This window comes from Diaporthe batatas (genome assembly GCF_019321695.1).
Source record: "Diaporthe batatas strain CRI 302-4 chromosome Unknown Contig00005, whole genome shotgun sequence".
NCBI classification, from domain to species: domain Eukaryota; kingdom Fungi; phylum Ascomycota; class Sordariomycetes; order Diaporthales; family Diaporthaceae; genus Diaporthe; species Diaporthe batatas.
Window position 1 is genome coordinate 881,300 of NW_025408552.1, and position 19,162 is coordinate 900,461.

General features: G+C 54.9%; 4 protein-coding genes across 4 annotated transcripts; 1 reads left to right on the forward strand and 3 right to left on the reverse strand.

The window, feature by feature from the left end:
• Window positions 1-1,146: 1,146 nt before the first annotated feature.
• On the reverse strand, window positions 1,147-3,609 carry KVR01_005706 (uncharacterized protein; the record flags this gene model as incomplete). Its single annotated transcript, XM_044790497.1, has 1 exon — window positions 1,147-3,609. The coding sequence occupies one exon, from the start codon at window positions 3,607-3,609 to the stop codon at window positions 1,147-1,149; it is 2,463 nt and encodes an 820-aa protein (XP_044646151.1).
• Window positions 3,610-5,675: 2,066 nt separating this feature from the next.
• KVR01_004869 (ATP phosphoribosyltransferase) lies at window positions 5,676-7,622 on the forward strand. The gene is made up of 4 exons (XM_044788802.1): window positions 5,676-6,101; window positions 6,211-6,245; window positions 6,329-6,898; window positions 6,988-7,622. The coding sequence occupies exons 1-4, from the start codon at window positions 6,085-6,087 to the stop codon at window positions 7,362-7,364; spliced, it is 999 nt and encodes a 332-aa protein (XP_044645314.1). The 5' UTR covers window positions 5,676-6,084; the 3' UTR covers window positions 7,365-7,622.
• KVR01_005176 (phosphomannomutase SEC53) lies at window positions 7,599-8,994 on the reverse strand. The gene is made up of 2 exons (XM_044782771.1): window positions 8,147-8,994; window positions 7,599-8,047 (listed from the first exon to the last, which is right to left on the reverse strand). Exons 1-2 carry the CDS (start codon window positions 8,692-8,694, stop codon window positions 7,792-7,794), a joined length of 804 nt encoding a protein of 267 aa, XP_044645621.1. The 5' UTR covers window positions 8,695-8,994; the 3' UTR covers window positions 7,599-7,791.
• Window positions 8,995-9,549: 555 nt separating this feature from the next.
• Window positions 9,550-15,987, reverse strand: KVR01_005260 (uncharacterized protein). The gene is made up of 7 exons (XM_044792054.1): window positions 15,520-15,987; window positions 14,289-15,248; window positions 14,202-14,234; window positions 13,324-14,150; window positions 12,985-13,251; window positions 11,431-12,924; window positions 9,550-11,366 (listed from the first exon to the last, which is right to left on the reverse strand). The coding sequence occupies exons 2-7, from the start codon at window positions 15,121-15,123 to the stop codon at window positions 10,911-10,913; spliced, it is 3,912 nt and encodes a 1,303-aa protein (XP_044645705.1). The 5' UTR covers window positions 15,124-15,248; window positions 15,520-15,987; the 3' UTR covers window positions 9,550-10,910.
• Between the last annotated feature and the right edge of the window lie 3,175 nt (window positions 15,988-19,162).

Here is a 19,162-nt window from a genome sequence, read left to right on the forward strand (position 1 = left end):
GTGGGAGCTGTCACAAGTTGCTGGAGAGCTCTTGGTCAGCGTTTTATTCCTTGCGCCGTCCTCTCTCGTGGTATTTCTGTCGTTTGCCTGCTTTTGTTTGGGCATCTTGGGCTTCGAGCAGTAGGGAAACAGCTATGGTGTGCAAAGGGGGGGGGCGCAGCAGTCCGTTCGGCCACGCAGGCGCTCACTTACTTCCTGGGCTTCTGTGTCAGATCGGGTCTGGGTAGTTAAGCTTTTCGTTGGGAGATCTAGCTCCTCACGAATGAGACAGTGAGGGCAGGGAGAGTCAATGCCATACCACTGCGGATTGAACGGAGGGAGTGCAGGTAAGAGAGAAGGTTGTTGAAATGAGACATGTGTTAAGTGTCGGGCAGGGATGAGGGAGGGAGATAAGATCATCTTACAGAGGGGTGACGTACCAAGGTACATTCTTAGCGGCCAGGGGACCCTGAGCCTGTGCCTGTTCCTGTCACTATTATTAGGCGCCTTAGTGCGTGCGGCCCGCGTCAGATCGCTGTGATATAGCGGGGTTGGTCCAGATCCTCGGGACAACGGTGGCGATAATACTACCATGTATAACGGCTTTCCTTTTGCGCACGAATACCGATGTCGCTCTAAGAAAACGCAAGGTTCATTCTCTATGAGTGTGCTGGTGTGTCCTACACATGGTATAACAGATCAAAAAAGTCTCAGTGAAAGTCTCAGCTTGAGCTGACCATGCTCCATCTACCGTGCTCGCACGAATATGCTGTGGATGCAACGTGGGTGTTGAGGATTCTTCCCACCAGTTAGCGGCCCTCAATTCAGGCCCCTCTTACCAAGCTCATGTCCCATTCCGACACCCAAATGGTCAAGATTCAGCCCACTGTGTAGGCTCTAGCATCAGCCTTTGGCCGAGTCGCCAGGCCTTCCCTTCCGTATTTTGACTGCGACAGCATCGAAATAGAGACCGACTCATGATTCTGAGACGATGCAGTCCCCATAAAGAGCCCTAGAGACCTCCCGTCGCAGTGGATGTCTTCTGATTTCGTCTTTCTTTCTCTCGTTCTTTCCTTTTTGTCTTTTCAACAAATTCGTTCCTTTGTCTTTTTGTGTTGCAGAATTCGACTTGAGGCCCAGCACATACGTGCCCGGGGCCAAGTAAAATCATGCCTCTCCTGTGCACTTGTTTGCCCACTTGTCTGAAATACTGGCATCGTCCTCCATCACCGCCGCCATCACGTCGCGTCGCCAAGCGGCGACAATATGCAGAGCCTGGTGGATAGATTCGTTGCTGGCAGAGAGGCCCTCGAGGAGAGTCGTGCAGAGGCTGTGTTCCTCTATGGCATGCTGCAGAGTCAACTTGTCAAAGCCCTCCGCGGTCTCTTCGTCAGACTCAACCTTTGGTATGCGTGCACCGAGCACAATCTGGTCGCCAATGTTGAGCTTGCGGCGCAGGCTGTCCCGTATGTGTATGCTCTTGTCAAGTCTGGTCTTAGCATCCGCTCTTCCCTGATCATCCTTCTCCTGGAGGCTGTGGAAGATATTGTGGCCCTCGTGGACCACCTCAATGATCTTCCTTGCGTTGTTAGCGCGGCACTCGATTCGATCGACGGGGTTCATGGCTGCTGTGCCCAAATACTCGATGTCTGATGAAACACGCCTGCCCCGAGGCACAGATACTCCATCTGACATCTGTCCCTGGCGGATGAGCTTGTTGATTACATCATCCCTGTAGTGTGAAATACGCAGTTGCAATGCCGCGTCGTCCGGAAAGAAAGCCCCCAGGAGCAGGTGCCTCCAGAAGGTCCAGTCGATCACTTCGGGGAGCGGACGGCCACCAACTGCATACATCGCTCCCATGCATATTGCTATACCGCTGTCCTGTTCACAGAAGAGCTCAGGGCAGACACAGTATTGCATTTCCCAAAGGGTCGGATTAAGATCCTGGTCGGGAAGAACATGAGCCAGCAGTGGTGCGAGCTTCATGGCTGGGGCGTACGCGGCTGCTGAATCCTCTTCTGGTGGCCCGCAAGGATCGTAATATCGCATAACGCCCGTGCCTAGCTTTCCTCGAGTGTTGAGCTCTACAACCACCAGTAACCGCTGTCCGGCATCAAGTTTCAGCGGGACAAGTAGAGAGCCTCTCCTCCCGGCTTCTCCGGTAAGTTGCTTTCGTGTGCTAGCATCTTTGTGACTCAAGCCATCAACCACAACATAGTCTGGGTGGCCGGTGGATTCTAGTTGGTGGAGGATGGCGAGCACTGTCTCATCATCCCACTCCCATCCGCTACCCAAAAGAGAACTCCTTGTATGTGTAGTTTTCGGGCGCTTTCTTCCTTCTTCGGAGGTGACAGTCTGCTCATTTTCCTGTATCTGCAAAGGTCGCTTCGATCTGGCTTGGCTCATGGGCGAAGCACAGTAGACGGTGGACCCTGCTCTGGCCTGTCGCAGCTCGCCGTTGGATCCAGTGGCCCCCGACTTCGAAGAAGGTGTGGCTTTGACCACAAGGCTCACATTATTCTCATCATCGTCGACTGAAGCCTCTCCGATTTCAGTGGCAACGATCCCAAAGTCGATTTTTCCCGGCCTACCCTTACGTGGCGGGTTTCGACGGCTGCCAATGTCTCTGGGTGGGTCCGAACTGGTCGTCGAAGAGACCGAGGGAAGGAAGTTTTGCTGTCCTTCAGATTCAGAACGAAGGGATTTCGGTCCTGTTCCTGTATCCCGTGGCCCAGCAAGGTTGGGTTGACTATCAGGTATATTAAACTCGATCGATGGCTTAATAGTCTCGCCGCCTGCAGGCGCAATATCTTCGGACACGCCATTCCCGATTTCCTGGGTACTGGCAGTGCCTCCTGGTTTCTTTTTCTTCGCCTGGGTGACTCCTTGTTTTCGAACGCTTCTATTTTGGTCGGTGTCAACGTGGCTGGCGTCTTGGCCCTTGACCTGCAAGCTGCCAGTTTCGCAGCCCGTCTTTCGCGGAGGTAGGTCGAACTCAGGGTTTGCCGAGGCCATAGCGGTCAAATCAGGACTGGTGAATACCCGGATTGCGTTCAGAGTGGCGATTGATGTAGTGTCCAGCGAAATCTTGGTTCGTCTGGCATGAGCCCGTAAGACCCTCATGTATGCAGGCTTGAAGTTCGAGGTTCCGGTGACTGGGTCTCTGTTAAACACGCGAAGTCGTTTCCTGACCTTTCCAAGGAGTGACTCGGAGAACATGGACGCGCCAAAGAAGAGGAGCATATTCCACACTGTCGTGTTTGCTTTCGTAGCTGTGCTCCTGAGAAGAGTGATGTGGTTGCACTGGGCCAGCTCTTTGCGGAACACCAGACAGAGAACTCGCTCGATTGCGCTTTCTCTCAGGTTGTCTGCAGCCCAAAGTCCAAAAGGCTCTTCAATGTGTTGCGCTGAGTGGGCGGAGACCTTCGCGTTGAATTTGTTCCTATAGTCGTGGAGCAAGGTCTCCCAAGCCTGCTGTATGGAACGGTCGTCGGATGCCACATTGTCCACTACGTCTTTAAAGGTAGCAAGGGACTTCTTCCATTCTTCATCGCTCATCTTTGGCTTCTTGGGTGGCCGATGTCCTCGAGAGCTGTGGCCTGGCCGGCGGCCGCTGGACGAACTCATGACTGATGAAGTAGCCAGTGGTAAGAGGCTAAGACTCTTCGGGTCGATTAATATGAATGATTGAGATTAAATTTTGCACTGGAAGATCGCAATCCGATTTCCTGTGTGCGACCACTTCCTTCTGTTGAAGAATGTGGAAGACTTCCGAATCGACGAGAGAGCTTCATATGAGCAAACAATGGTAACGGAAACTGCAGTTGCGACCACCGAGTGATAGCGATTATCTTCTCGAGAACACCTTGACGTATGCTGAGAGATGTGTTCCGTGAGCAAGCTGGTCTGACACACAACACACAACTTCCTCCCGGCGTGATGTGGATAAGACGTGTAGCTTCAAATGATATGCAATAGCATAGCGCCTTCAGTGTGTTGTGATTGGGTTCGACGGTCGACGTAGTCGTAACAACGATGAACCAAAATGTGGTTAGCCAGACAAGCAGCTGAGTTGTGCGGATATCAGCAGGATGTGGGCGAGGGGTGAATGGCGCTCAAGGCACATGTCCTGCCAGATCCAGTGGTTTCCTGTTGTAGAAGGCTGGTCTGAGTTTTGAGTGTTTGCATGGAGAGGGGCCGACTAAAGCCAAGGGCTGATGTCTGCGGTAGATAAGACGATGATCGATGACGAGGAGAAGGTACCTTGTTGGATGACAAACGCGGCTCCCGTTCGGCTTCTAAGATCGTGGAAACTTTCCGCTCACTGGGAGCTTCGAAGTCTTGGAAGACGTCGAGTATGACCCTGAAGACCAGGAGGAGGAGGACCAGGAGCAGTAGGACCAGGAGCAGTAGGACCAGGAGCAGTAGGGCCAGGACCAGGAGGACCAGGAGGACCAGGAGCAGGGGGCCCACGGGGGGCAGGAGTAGAGGCAAATCCAGAGAAAGCGGAATTGGAAGACCTAGAAAGGTGAGTCGGAAGGAGAAGAATTATTTTTCGATTAGGGGCGGACGAAAACGGTGCCCAAGCCTGCCAGGGAATTGTTGTCCTGGTACGTACTATGCTTTCTTGAGGACGTACTTGGCCCCACGTTCGATTCTATGTTGGCCAGGGCGTGTCTGCTCAACATGTAGCCATTGGCATTGAATAAATGAGTACGTCATACTTCTCTTGTTTGACGGAACTGAGTGACCGGCAGTGTGATCTGAGTGTTTGACACCCGATCGGACGACGATGTGTTGATGTGGACCCAAGAAGGAACAGACACAACAACCTCTGACAGCAATCCAAAGGAGTATGATGTTGCTTCAACAAGTCAATTCTGGGATTTCGACATTTTGTTCACCGTAAGACTCGACTGGACTAGAGAAGCACTCATTGATATTTGAGGCCGGAAACAATACCACTACGCAGGCCACATTGTGGCCAGGAACCTGATCGCAGCTGCCTCGTAAGTCCCCCAAGCAGGCCAGTATTAGGAGTTTCAAGTTGAATCATGGATATGAGACTGAAAATGTGAGTGACATAAGAACAATGATTTATAAGACAAAATATAAGTATTTAATATAGGAAAGGTATAGTTAAAAGTATTTTAATAAAGTAGAAATTATTTATATTAATATTATAATTATAATAATATATTTATTAGTATTATAAAATTTACTATAGTTTTAAATTTTAATGAAAAATATTATAATAGTTAAAAGTAAGTAATTTAGGTAGTAAATAAATTAAGCAACCTATTTTACCACATAACAGAGAAATAGTCTGATAACTCCGTTTTATGGAGACACAAGCTTCACTTCACTACGGCTAGCAACTCATGCTTGTGTGTGCCGACCGAGAGACCATTATAGCAAATCTGCGGATCGATTGGTTACCTAGGCATTGAGAGCTTTGCAATACAGCCACACCTTCTCAAAGACCATACTACATCCAAAGGCACCCACACCTACCAGCCCCAGTAGTTGTGTACATACTGCAGGTCATGCTAATAAATGTGCCGGTATCCCTGATCAATGCTGCAGGCGCCAGACCGTAACGGGCTCTAGTGCTGCAAATCATTTCGCTCGCCTATCTGCAGTGCCCCGCCAGTCCAAGTTTGACAATTGACCTGCTAAGAGGGAGGGCCGTTGAGAAGCTCCGGTACAGGAACGTGCATCCATCCTATCTATCACCGTACCGAGAAAACTTTCGTGACACCATTTGGGAGCAACGACGAGACCACCGTCGCTTTTTACAGTCCCCAAATAGATAATTCCCGATAGCACATCTAATGTTCACTTAAGGTACGTCCAATTGGGTTGTGAGACTGCAGAATCACACGGCTGCCATCTTGGGTGACGCCCTGGCCATCCGCGTTTCTGCCCCTCTATTGACTTTGTGGATGCCATTCCCGAGCTTGACTCATCCCACCTGCGCCCAACCAGTCCTCTGCTGCCATACACAGGACTCACAACTGACCGCTTGGTAGCTGCCGGCGATCAACCAGACACCCACGACTTTCAATTCTTTGCCTGACTGGAGCTGGAACATCCTCAGCCATGGATCTGGTCAACCAGTATGCTCCAAACCCCCGTCCAAACCTGGCCCTGCGGGGCGCCCACCGCCCACCCAGTGTGCATGGGAAGAGGCTGTGACGACAGCTGACAATGGTCGAATTCGCGAAGCCTAGAAGGCCGGCTGCTCTTCGCCGTTCCCAAGAGTACGTTTACGATCCGACAGCCCAACCCCTGAACCCGCGAGGCCCCAGGGCGCCCACCCGCTGACACAATATCCCACGCGCAGAGGGCCGGCTGCAACAGGCCACGCTTAACCTGCTCGAGGGCGCCGACATCCAGTTCCGCCGGGAGAACCGACTCGACATCGCCCTCGTCAAGAACCTACCCATCGCGCTCATCTTCCTCCCCGCGGCCGACATCCCCACCTTCATCGGCGAGGGCCAGGTCGACCTGGGCATCACGGGCTACGACCAGGTGCAGGAGTACGAGGCCGGGTACAGGAGCTCGGCGCGGGCCCGGCGCATGTCCGGGGACCTGACGCCCGCCGACGGCAAGCCCCGCGGCTGCGAGACGGTCCTGGACCTCGGCTTCGGGGCCTGCAAGCTGCAGGTCCAGGTCCCCGTCAAGGGCAGCTACGCCCACGGCCGCGACCTGATCGGCAAGAACATCGGCACCAGCTTCGTCCACCTCGCCCAGGAGTACTTTGCCCGCCTCGAGCTCGAGCAGGACGGCGAGCAAGCCAACGGCGACTCGTGGGAGCCCCCGCGGAAGCTCAAGACCAAGATCATCGAGCTGAGCGGCAGCGTGGAGGCGGCGTGCGCCCTGGGCGTCGCGGACGGCATTGTGGATCTCGTTGGTCAGTACCCGCTTTCTGTTGACAAACAATTCCCCTCCCACGTTTGTTCCGTTCTACCAAGCAGTGCCCTTGCTAACCAATCTGTACAGAATCCGGCGAGACGATGAGGGCTGCAGGGCTCCAGGCAATAGACACGGTGGTCGAGTCCTCCTCGATCCTGATCAAGTCAAAAGCCCCCTCACAACCAGAGCTGGTCGAGCTGATCGCCTCGCGCATCCGCGGCGTCATCACCGCCCAGAGGTATGTGCTCTGCCAGTACAACATACCCCGTAGCCAGCTCAGCCAGGCTACCGCCGTCACGCCCGGCAAGCGTGCCCCCACGATAACGCAGCTCGAGGAGGAGGGTTGGGTGGCCGTCAGCGCCATGGTAGAGAAGAAGAAGATCGCCCCCACGATGGACGAGCTCGCTAAGGTCGGCGCTACGGACATTCTGGTTATCGACATTCACAACTCTCGATCCAACTGAACATGGCCTTGAAAGCCGCAGGGAGAAGGGGTTCGAGCTCGGTTCAGTCTTGTATATAGGCTTGAAGCTTCTGGATCGACAAGCCTGTACAGTGTGCATGCAAACCTGCGCCTAACATACTCTTCTATGCGTGCCAAAAAAGGTTGGGCAGAAGGTCCAAAATGTGGAGCAAATCCGAGTTACCTTACCCTTTACTTCCCACTGGCACCGCGCTCTTCATCATGGAATATGTGATTCTCGAAATGTGGCGTGGAAATATAATTGCAGTGGGTATGATTGCCAAAGGGCAAGTAGACAATGGCATGGTTGTCTATTTGGTATCACAGTAAGCCGATTTACCACTACAAGCCAGACGGGGCTTGACGCGCCAGCCCGGCAGTATCCCCGCCAGACACAACTCAGCACCGACGTGGGGTCCAAGGCCCTGCTACTCCAGATCGAAGAGCTTCTTCAGCTCCTCCATCGTCTGCTCGGGACCGTTCACCGAGTGCCCGACCGTCCTGGGGTCCTCGTAAATCTCGTAGTCGTTGCCGCCCTTGAAGGTCTTGTCGCCGAAGAAGTGGACCGTTGTGTATGGTATGCCTCCCGTCTTCTTGGCCTCGTTCTCGAGGTGTTGCAGGCAGTAGGTCTTGTCCCAGCCGGTGGGGAAGACGTCGAAGGAGATCTGGCCGCCGATGGAGAAGCTGCATGCAAGGGAGTTTCGTGTCAGTCGAGGGGCAAATGACTGAACATTGGGACGAGAGGGTTGGGGGTAAACAGAAAGGGCAAGCAGAGAGACTCACGTCAGGCCAAGGTGGCCGAAGCGCTCGCGCAGCTTCTCGACAAACTTCTCGCGCACGTGGTGCTCCTTGTCGTACTTCTCGTAGTCGTTGCGCTCCTGGACGCTGGCGTTACGGCCGATGGGGCTGATGTTGACCATGCCGTTGCGGAACTCGACAAAGGTGCCGCGCTTGACGGGGATGTCGAGGTCGGCGACGTAGTGCAGGCAGAAGCTGACGAGCTCCTTGTACTGGGCCTCGCCCAGCCAGCGGATGAAGCTGTTGGAGGGCAGCTGCTCGCCGTTCTTGAAGGCGGTCAGGCCGTTCTCGGCGAAGCAGAAGTCGAACAGGGTGGTGACAGCGACGTCCGGGGTGCCCAGCTGCTCCTGCTGCTTGACCAGGTCGCTGCCGCCCACGAAGCCGATGGCGCACTTCTGGCGCAGGCGAGCGAGCAGGTTCAGCATCTCGGCCGAGACGCCGCGGCGTGCGGGCGTGAGGGTGCCATCGACGTCGAAGAGGCAGATGGTGTTCTTGAGGGGCCGGTCCTCGAGCGGGGGGTATGCGACAACCATGGCGGTGGAGGGATGTTGGCTGCGGGGCTGGCTGGGGATCGTGTAAGGAGTGGAAGCGTCGGGGTTGGCGACGTGAAGAGGCGGGAGGGCGGTTGCGTGTTACGTGTACGTGTACGGGGAGAAAGATGATCTGCAACTGTGACTAGGGCAGCTGCGTAGTACAGATGTATTCCTCAATTGTTCTCCTCGTATCTCGTATCGAGTACAGGACAAGAGAGTGACCTCTTCTACGGACGCAACACTTATACGGTATTTGCCAATTGTGTTTGTTGGACCATCTGCTCCTGAAGCCGATGCGGGAGGGATCATTTTAATCAGTTGATGGGAGCAAGAAGTGAGGTGTACACGCACGTACCTGATAATCATCGCGCTCATGCAAGCTCCCTGCAATGGACGCGACTGCAAGTGCTAGCATCCTGGGGCCGACCCCTCACCCTACCTTCCCCCTTGGGGGTGGCAGCTGGGTGGCAGGGTGCGCAGGCAGGCTGGCAGGCAGGTCGCCGCGCACGGATCCGGCTGCTCAGCTGCTCCACCAGCTACACAGAAAGAGCTGAGACAGGGGTCTGTCTGCTCAGCGACGACAAGTTCAGGGTCCATGGATGAAGCTTGGAGGCACTTTGGGGGCCCATCCAGAAGAGAGTTCATCCCACGCTCGGGGAACAAGCTCTTGCTGCACCATGCGGATCCCACGGTGCGTCACATACGCACACACACATGTATGTATGTATGGATGGTCCGAGGGGGGCCAAGATGAGGAACCAGTGCGATCTGGCCGGCAGGAAGGACGAACCATTTTCTGTCGGATCGTGATGCAAAATCCCGAGCCCCCAGACCCCCCCGCAAACTATGGAAGAACGCAAAAGCAGCCCCCACCACCACAACCACATCGTCATCATAACACATCAACACATACCCACCACGTTGAACTCACGCACCCGCCCATAAGGTTTCTGCCCGCCCCAATCGGCCCCACCGGTGACTCCCTTCCCTTCCAACAGCTACTGTAGGTGACCTGCACAACAACCAAAACACCTGGTACTATATTCCGACGCGGCAGCCCCTTCCCCGGGCCGGGCCAACCAGCTGTTGAGGGCCGAGTCAGTCGCCGGCGCAAAACGAACCACCAACGCACACATGCGCTCACCGATACAATGTGTGTAGCACAGATATAGCCTCCGGCTGCAGAGACCCGGAGTATTTTTTTTTTTTTTTGTGTTTTGTTCTAAAACGGCTTAACACTGTATGTAGCCTGATCATGTCGTGTCGTGATCTCCGAGTGACGCATCATCTCGATCCGGCACGGGCGCACAAACACAAGACTTGCGCGCCGCGAGGTTGAGACATCCCGAGGGCAACAGTCATTCCCCGTCAATGGTTTTACCCTCACAGGCCCGTCTGTGTCACTCGGCGCGACGTCTGCACAGAAAAATAAGAACCGGAGGAGGGAAAGGAAGGCGTGGCCAGTTGTCCCCTAACGTTGCTTGTTGGATGAGATATGTGGTCAGATGAGATATAGCGAAAAGATTATATGTCGTCTCACCAGGTAGACATACTACTAATAAATATATGAACCAGAGTTGCCTGGTAGGAACGCTCGCTGTCCAACACCACCAGTCTTGCCATGATTGCTGTCCCCTACAACCTGACCACCATATGCACCCCACCCTCACTGCCCGTCTGTTTCCTCTCTTGCACATGAGGCTCCACTGTCCCATATTCGCGTCCGGAGCTCAGGTGGCGCCAAGAGACGATGTTGGTTGCTGTCAAAAGAAAATGCTCACTTGCGAACGGCGCGGTCCCGCAGATTTCCAAAGGGAAAAAAAGCGTGTTCAAAAAATGTTGTACCCAAATCAACTAACGCCGCCAAATGCCTTGCAACCCAGTGCCAAACAATGAACCCCGTTATAAACTGACATGTTACGTGAAGAAACTTGAACTCGTAAGGAGCCCCCGTGGTATCATAGCCGTAGCGACCTGGCCCTGCTGCTTGCTGCTGGCAAAAGAAATGATGTGTTTTGCTTTGCTTTGCTGCATCTGATCTGATTGACGAAGATCCGGCAAAATCGCGATTGTTCTCACTCCCCTCCCCCACTCGCGCTCTCTCCCCCCTCCTTGCTGGTGTACAGGACGGTGTGGTCAAGGTTTAACGAACAAGTGCTTCTACTGGCTGTTGGCTCGGAAGATGAGCTGTAGCAGGCCAAAAAAAGTAAAGTTAGCTAACGCTTGCGCTTTTGCCCGGCGGGAGGAGCGGAGAGGCTGTTACGTGCTCTTGCCAATGGGTCCTCCTGGTCAGCTGACACCAAAGCAGGGCTGTCCATCCGGCCTTTGACGATGTCCGAGCCGTGTGATTGCAGGCCCGGCCTCTGCGGCCGTAGGTAGTTTCCCGATGGGTCGATGGGGATCCGGGCACCCGCGGCCTTGGCATCGGCCTGTCGTGTTATATCCCGGTCACGGTTTCCAGCCAGGGCACCGCCAAGCGTCGCGCACTTGAGAATGGTCTGTATGAGGTGGTTTTGTTGCAGAGGCTTGGACAGGTACTCGTCCATCTGCGCCTGGATGCATCGTTCCCTATCGCCCATCATGGCATGGGCTGTGAGGGCGATGATGGGCGTCCGTTGGGAACCCAGGCTGCGCTCATATTCTCGGATCTTGCCAGTGGCCTCGAAGCCGCCCTGTAGATGCCAAGGTTAGTAATTGTTTTCACACTAGTCAAACTCAGAGTACAGGGAATCTTACCATTACTGGCATTTGCACGTCCATGAGAATAACGTCGAACTTCTTCTTCTGCACAGCATGGACCGCCTCCTCACCATTGCCCACGACTGTGACAACATGGTGGTACTTTTCTAGAATCTTGACAGCGAGCTTTTGGTTGACTGCGTTGTCTTCAGCCAGGAGGATTTCGAAAGACCTCGTGTTGTCGGCCAGCGAAGGCGCGGCTCTGTTCTCCAGTGCGGGGATCATGCCGTTGCCGAGATCAATCAGTTTGCATGGCGTCGTCATGTACGATGTAATTCCCAAGTCAAGGCACGACTTCAGATTGACATGTACGACAGGCGCTAGCAGGACGATGGGGAGGTATTTGAAGTCGTCAATGGCCCTTAGCCTCCTTGCAGTATCCAGGTCATCCACGATGATGACGTCGTAGGGCGTGGTGCCCTTCTCGCGTTGCTTCACCAGAAGGGGATTCTTCTCCGACTCCACGATCGAGGGCATTAGGCCTAGGCCTCGGAGCATATCCCTTATGCCCGTTCCATGACCAGTGTTGCCCTTGTCGATGAAGAGGACCTCATGTCCCTTGTAGGGATTCAGCGACTTTGCAATGTATGAGACGTCGTCGACGGCTGATCGGACAACGCAGGTGAAGAAGAAGGCACTGCCGTGTCCTAATTCACTCTCCACTCGTATGTCACCTCCCATCAGGTTGACCAGTCTCTTCGAAATGGACAGCCCGAGACCCGTGCCGCCAAATTTCCGAGTCATTGACCCGTCAGCTTGCTGGAAGGTGTCGAAGATGAGGTCGAGCTTGTCAGACGGTATACCGATACCCGTGTCACTGACCACGAACTCAATTGCGTACTCGTCCCTCTTGACTGTCAGATTCGACTTCTGAATCTGCAGGCTGACTTTGCCGTTCTCGGTGAACTTGATGGCGTTTCCGACCAGGTTGAGGATAATCTGCCTCAGCCTGAACGAGTCGCCAACAACATGATCAGGGACGGAGCTGTCGACCTGGTATGTGAGTTCAAGATTCTTCTCGTTCGCCTTGACTGCTAACGTTTTCAGAGCATTGAAGACTGTGCCCCGTAACGTATAAGGAATCTCTTCAATGACCATGCGTCGGGCTTCAATCTTGGACAGGTCAAGGATGTCGTCGATGATGATGAGCAAGCTATTAGCCAGGCTGTTGACTATGTTCAGCATCTCTCGCTGGTATTGCGTCAGGTCGGTATCGAGGGTCAATTGTGTCATTCCGATGATACCGTTCATCGGGGTCCGGATCTCGTGCGACATGTTTGCCAGGAATTCGGATTTCGTCTTGTTGGCCAACTCGGCAGCCTCTCGAGCCTGCGTGTTTCTCTGGATACTGTCCCTGAGATTGAACACCATTTGGTTGATCTTCCGCTTCAGCTCATCCATCTCGCCGGATGCCTCAACCTCTACTATCTTGGTAAAGTTTCCGTCGGTGGCAGCATTGGTTATGTCCCCAAAGGCGCGCACTTGGGCCGTCTAAAGGACTTGATTAGTACACGAAGTGCCTTGGCGCATCAGTGGCCTCGCAAAACTTACCAAGTTATTGGCCATTGTGTTAACATCTGTCGTGATCTCCTTCCATCTGCCCTTGAGCCCCGCAACGTCTGCCTGGCCTCCAAGGATACCGTCGATGCCGACATCCCTGGCCACTCGCTGTACTTCATTACAGAAGCTGTTGAGTCGGTCAACCATGTCATTGATGGTGTCCTTGAGGATGAGTATCTCGCCCCTAGCCTCGACGTCGATTTTACGGCTCATGTCACCGTTCGCGATAGCTTGTGTAACACTGGAGATGCCCCTCACCTGTAACGAGACTCAGCAAGGGCTCGAATGACGCGTTTGAAAAGGGGATCATGAGTGTTGGTGCTTGCTTACCTGAGTGGTCAAGTTCAAAGCCATGACGTTGACGTTCTCAGTGAGATCTTTCCACTTGCCCTCGACATTTTCAACCTGGGCCTGGCCACCGAGTGTTCCGTCCGTTCCGACTTCTCGCGCGACCTTCGACACTTCGAACGCAAATGTAGACAGACGGTCCACCATGGTGTTGATAGTGTTTTTGAGATCCAATATTTCACCCTGGGCTTCGACGCTGATTCGTTTGCTCAGATCACCCCGCGCGACAGCAGTTGTAACCGTTGCTATTTCCCTGACCTGTGTCGTGAGGTTCATGGCCATGCCGTTGACATTTTGTGTGAGGTCCTTCCAGGTTCCTTCCACGTCGTGCACGGTGGCTTGGCCGCCCAAACGTCCCTCGGTCCCGACCTCCTTTGCGATTTTCGTGACTTCCCGGGCGAATTGTTGCAATTGTTCCACCATGGAATTGATCGTGTTCTTCAGCTCGAAGATTTCTCCCTTGCACTGAGCCTCGATTTTCTGCGTGAGATCTCCCTTTGCGATTGCAGTTGTAACCTTGATGATGTCGCGTACTTGTGTCGTGAGATTGTCGGCCATGGCATTGACATTGACGGTCAAGTCATTCCACATGCCTTTCACACCATTCACATCGGCTTGTCCTCCTAGTTTGCCTTCTGTTCCGACGTCCTTGGCCACTCTCGTGACCTCGGAAGCAAAAGTCCGAAGCTGGTCAACCATGGTGTTGATGGTCTGTTGCAATTGGAAGATTTCGCCTCTGGCAGGCCGCTCAATCTTCTTGGTAAGGTCTCCATGGGCTACACTAGTCGTTACAGTCGCAATTTCTCTCACTATATATAATCAGCACCCGTTCATGCTTCGCGTACAAGCGCCCGGCTTACCTTGATCGGTCAAATTTTGGGCCATTATGTTCACTAGGAATTATCAAGTCAGTAGATGAACAAGTAAGGTGATTGTCCTTCACATACCATTATCGGTCAATTCTTTCCAGGTACCAGCGACGCCTTCGATCTGAGCCTGGCCGCCCAGAATACCTTCCGTGCCGACCTCACGAGCCACACGGGACACTTCCGAGGAGAAGTCTCCGAGCTGGTCCATCATTGTGTTTATCGTCCGTTTGAATGTGGTGATTTCGGGGTCCATTTCTACGGTGTTGAGGCGCACTCGCTTGGAGAGATCACCACGAGCCACAGCGGTCAGGATGTCGCCGATCTCGCGAAGGGCTTTTTGGAAGGCCTCGTTGGCCTTCTGGTGTTTCCATAGCTCTCGTTCGAGGGTCGCAACGCGTTCTTGTTCTATTATCGCGAGGGCCCTCTCTTGCAGCTGCTCCTGTTGTATGAGCTGGGCCTTCACGCCGGCGAGCTCTTGTCGCTGGCTGTCTAGAAGCTTTGACTGGTCGTCGACGTGCTCACGCAGGCCCTCGAGCGCCTCGTCTGTCAGGGGGACAGCCTTCTCGATGATGTTTCCGTTCCGCCCTATGCTTCCGGGTCTCGACTTGGAAGCGTCACGACCGATGCCTGAGGGTGACGATGCTGCATCGTCACCAAACACCGAATCAGCGGTTTCATTAGGCGTGTCGGGGAAGTTGGCGATACCGGTGGAGTGAGCTCTCGTCTCGAGTTGGTGGACCCGTGACACGAGGGCGGCGAGCTCCCGCTCCAGCTGGTGCTTCTCGAATGTGTCTGCACCGGGGAGCTCGACGGGCTTCCCTGCAACCCGATTTGTGGAGGAAGGCGCGTGAGAGTCTGTCGCCAGGCTCTTCACGATGGCGGCGGCGGCCGCCAAGGCCGAGTTGTCGGCCATGGGAGACTGGAGATGCCGAGGATTCAGGGTCGGGGCGTAGGGGTAGGGGACTAAGGAGCGAAAAGAATCCAGGATCAAGGGCGTTTGAGTGCTAGGCTGTGGCTGGCGACTTCATGGGCGGTTTTCTGAATTGGGCCGTGGTGTTAATGAGCGAAGACGAGCAAGTGGGAAGTAGGCAGATGGGTTGATTCTGATCGGAAGAGGTGAGGAACAGAATCAGCGGCAGCGACAGCGGCTACGAGGAAGCCCACATGCGCTGTGGAGCCGGGGGTGTGGGCGAAGGCGCCGAGGGGTGGGATGGAGGAGGAGGAGGAGGAGGTGAGAAGCCCAACCTTGGGGTAAGGATGGGAGGGAGCAAAAGTTGGGATGGGAGGGGGGGGGAAAGGAGGTTCTCACGCAGGTAGGTGCTGCAGGGCGGTCGACGAGGTCAAGGCCAGGAAAGCAGTCGAGGTTGAGGAGAGACAGACTGGCGTGGTGGAATTACCTGTCGGCTCTTCTGCGCGAGTCGAAGACGGACAGAAAAAAGGTGGTGCCAGAGGAGAGGCTAGAGACGAGAGCCAGTAGAGGCGCAGTTCCAGTCCCAGTTACGGTTCCCAGTCCCAGTTCCTGGTCTGGTCTGGTCTCTGTGGATGGATGGCAGGTCGGTAGGACTTGACTTGACTGGACGGACTGGGCAAAGGGCTGGGGACTCGGTACGGCGGGCAGGTGGTAGGGTAGGTAGGTATGGTCCGGCACGGGCAGAAGGCGGAGAAAGGATGGATGTCAAGGGGACAGGGGCGAGGGTGGTTCGTCTTGGGACACGCTGCCCGCTTGCAAGCCCTGCAGCCTTTGATAGGTTTAGGCCGGTGTCGAGTGTTGACCAAGACCAGACCGCAACGTTTTCCCTCCCTGGAATACGACGGCTGGACCAGACTACATACAGCACAGAATGCGCGGTATGAACTGCACCGCATGGCTAGTTCCCCTGCTAGGGCCCTCCTGCCTCCTCGTGTGCGAGGCGACAGGTAAGGGATGTGACAGTGTTCCTGTAAGCCCTATATTCATTCTCCCAATTCCCCTTTCCTCTCGGTCTTGGCCAGGTAGGAAGGTACCCGAGATATTCTGGCGGCCCAGCAGACAGGCTGGGTATACCCCAACCAGCTTGACGGTGTTGTCGGCTCGGGGGCCGCACTGGGTAGGCAACAAAAATCAAGTGGGTGGTGGCAACCGTGACAGCTGGGGCCCGAGGAGACGGATACCCAGGTACCTACCTGAACCAAGGCAGGCAGGTAACTCCCGAGGTCCCTAGGTCCCTGGTAAGGTTCCCGTTCCTGCCTGCCAGAGTAGCACGAGTAGATAGGTGCCGGTTTTCCCTCTTTTGCCGCTGGCCTTGGCCTGTCCATGCTCTCCATGCTCCACATGGCCATTCCGTATTTTCAACGGTCTCTCCGCACGCCCGCCCTGGCCCGGACTGCCCAACCGACCGAATTGTTGTGTATTTCGTGACAGCAAGAAATGCACCGGTGCTCCTCCTTGAAGTTGCCCTTGCTGCCTTCTTGCCGTCCGTGACCCTCTGATCAGCCCTCCAGCCCTCGCTCCAGCCTGGCACCCAGGGCATCTGGCAGCCCTGGTTCATTGCATTTTGACGGCACATCGCATCGATGTAACCTTGCGCATGGACTCGGCGGCGTCAGACAGGGCGGAAGGAGCGCCAACGGCACGTCTAGCCACGTTGGAGACGGGTCTCCTGAGGCTTCTGCAACCACGGATTCCCAAGAACCTGGGTTCTGGAATCTGGAATCTGGGTTCTCGAACCTCGACCCTCGACCCTCAAGTCTGGAACCTGGAATCTGGAATCTGGAGGTTGGGAGCGTCCCCTGTGGCAAATGCCCCCGGGATAGCAGCTGTCACGGTAGCAGATTTCCGTCAAGGAGAGCGGCGGCTCTGCTGGCTGTCTGGCAGTACTACGCAGTATGGGCCTCAGGACCTCCATTTCACCTCCGTCAGCTCTGGCTGGCACGCTGCATGGCACACCATAGTCTAGGTACTCCGTAGCCAAGTAGCGACAGGGCTCTCTGTTATGGTCTTTGCAAATGCAGGCTGTAGAGGCAGAGAGGGTGGGAAAGACTGGAAAGCTCAACCATTGGGGCCGAGGTCACACGTGCCGCTCAGTCCGTACTCGGTACGACGATAGAACTACAGCTGCATGGAGCGTGGGCGGATGTGCCAACACCTGTTTTGCATCCTCAGTCTAGCGATAAGGCTCCACGCGTGCGTGAGCCCAGCAGTATGCACCAGTGCAGCCAGCCATGCACGCTAGCCATGTTGGCCGTCCCGCGCACACCACCCCCTAGTCGATGCAGAGTTGCCACTGCAGACTACGGTGGTACAGTACTAATAAGTATCGGTACAGCACGGTCAGGCGCTACCAAAGACCCAATGCTCCAGTACTGTGTACACCTGAAGTCTCCAGCCCGGATATGTGTGCTTTGCAGCGAGTGTCCTACCAACAGCACTCACCACCACCATAGTATGTGCTGCAAGTAGAAATTGAGCCCTTTTGCAGGGCATAATATCATGTGCACAATATGCATCCGAGACTGCACAAAAAGGACGGTGCACAACGGCTTGCAGCCACCCACGTCTACCCAAGGCTCTTTGAGCCCACGGACAGTACAGATAAATTACCCAGGCAAGCAGGGACTCCGCGCACCAGGTGGCACGAGACCAGAAGCAGGCGGCTTGACCCGGGCGGATTGGTTGACCCATCACGACTCCTCAACCGCGTCGTCGGCGGCGTTCCTTGTCGTGGCGCGAGCAGAGAGGAAAGAGTGCCAGGCTGCCAGGATGCCAGGATGCCTAGGAGGGTTCGGGACTTGGGAGGGGTGGCACAACACGGACCATTATCATTTTGTCATTTGCCCATGCTTAGCGCGGCTCAGGGTAAACAGCCACACGCCTCGTCAATTTCCAATTGGCCTTTTGCGTGATGGATCGATCTCTCGCGTCTTGTGCACATGCCCACTGTGGGCTGACTGCCATGCCTGCCTGCTTGCCAACCACGGCACACGGTAGCATAGTAGATGCTGGCAAGGCAAGCAAATGTGCACCAAGCACTCGTCCTGGATATCTGCAGGAGCTTTCAACAGCCTGCACCCTGCACCCTGCAGCCAGTCGCTCACTCGTCACGCCTCACCATCCAGCCATTCTTACCATAACCAAGGCTTAACCATCACCCATGCCATGCCATACATTTTGAAGTATCCGCAGATGGCTTGTAGATGGCCTCTCGAGGTGTGCTGCCGCCCCAGCAGGCTGCCTACCTTCCAAGGTTGGTGTACTCTTTGGGTCAGGCATCTACGAGCCCCCCCAATCTATCCATCTCTGATGCCTTCCTGTCGCGTCATGCCCAATGCAGCATTGACCGTCATGACTACCTTGGCCCATTCTATACTAATTTACTTAACACCACCATACTTGGACGTCTTATCTTCCTGGCAGTATTATAATATACACCGCCATCGCCGTGGCCCACAGCCCATGGCGTTAAATGTCATCCATCCATCCATCCATCCTTCCTAGCTGTCCCCTATACGCCATCCCAATCTCGTTGTTCTGTGCACTGGGGGCACCAGGCGCACCAGGGTGACAGCTCATCTCATCAGATCAAAGCAAAAAATACGTCGCCCGCATGATCTTGGCCCCTCTCCTCGTGGGACCTCAGCCGCCAAGGTTGCTGGCGCGCCAACAGCACGACGCGGGATAATAGATAGCTCGCTGCCTTGGTATCTTTTGTAGTACTCGTAACGTTAAAGTGCATGGGGACACGAGGCCGGCGGATGCTATCAAGGACCCTCGGCCATCTCAGTCTTGCAGTCCTGCAGTCAGGCTGGACCCCTATTTCCATAAGGCCTAGGGGCAACCCTACTTCTAGCTGACACAGTGGTCCCCAGCGCGATGGGACGTACGATGTCATTCACCCGGAGCGCAGCCCGAATCCGGGGTCCAACTCTGCCTGTCGATCCTCACTGCCCAACGAGCAGACGAGCCAACGAGCCAA

Coding starts and splice junctions, on each gene's coding strand:
- KVR01_005176 (XM_044782771.1), bottom strand. CDS start 8,694: ATGGTTGTCGCATACCCCCCGCTCGAGGACCGGCCCCTCAAGAACACC. Junction 8,048..8,146: donor TTCGGCCACCTTGGCCTGAC/GTGAGTCTCTCT, acceptor CCTTGCATGCAG/CTTCTCCATCGGCGGCCAGA.
- KVR01_005260 (XM_044792054.1), bottom strand. CDS start 15,123: ATGGCCGACAACTCGGCCTTGGCGGCCGCCGCCGCCATCGTGAAGAGC. Junction 14,151..14,201: donor CCAAAATTTGACCGATCAAG/GTAAGCCGGGCG, acceptor GATTATATATAG/TGAGAGAAATTGCGACTGTA. Junction 12,925..12,984: donor ACACAATGGCCAATAACTTG/GTAAGTTTTGCG, acceptor CAAGTCCTTTAG/ACGGCCCAAGTGCGCGCCTT.
- KVR01_004869 (XM_044788802.1), top strand. Junction 6,246..6,328: donor GCTCTTCGCCGTTCCCAAGA/GTACGTTTACGA, acceptor TCCCACGCGCAG/AGGGCCGGCTGCAACAGGCC. Junction 6,899..6,987: donor CGGCATTGTGGATCTCGTTG/GTCAGTACCCGC, acceptor CAATCTGTACAG/AATCCGGCGAGACGATGAGG.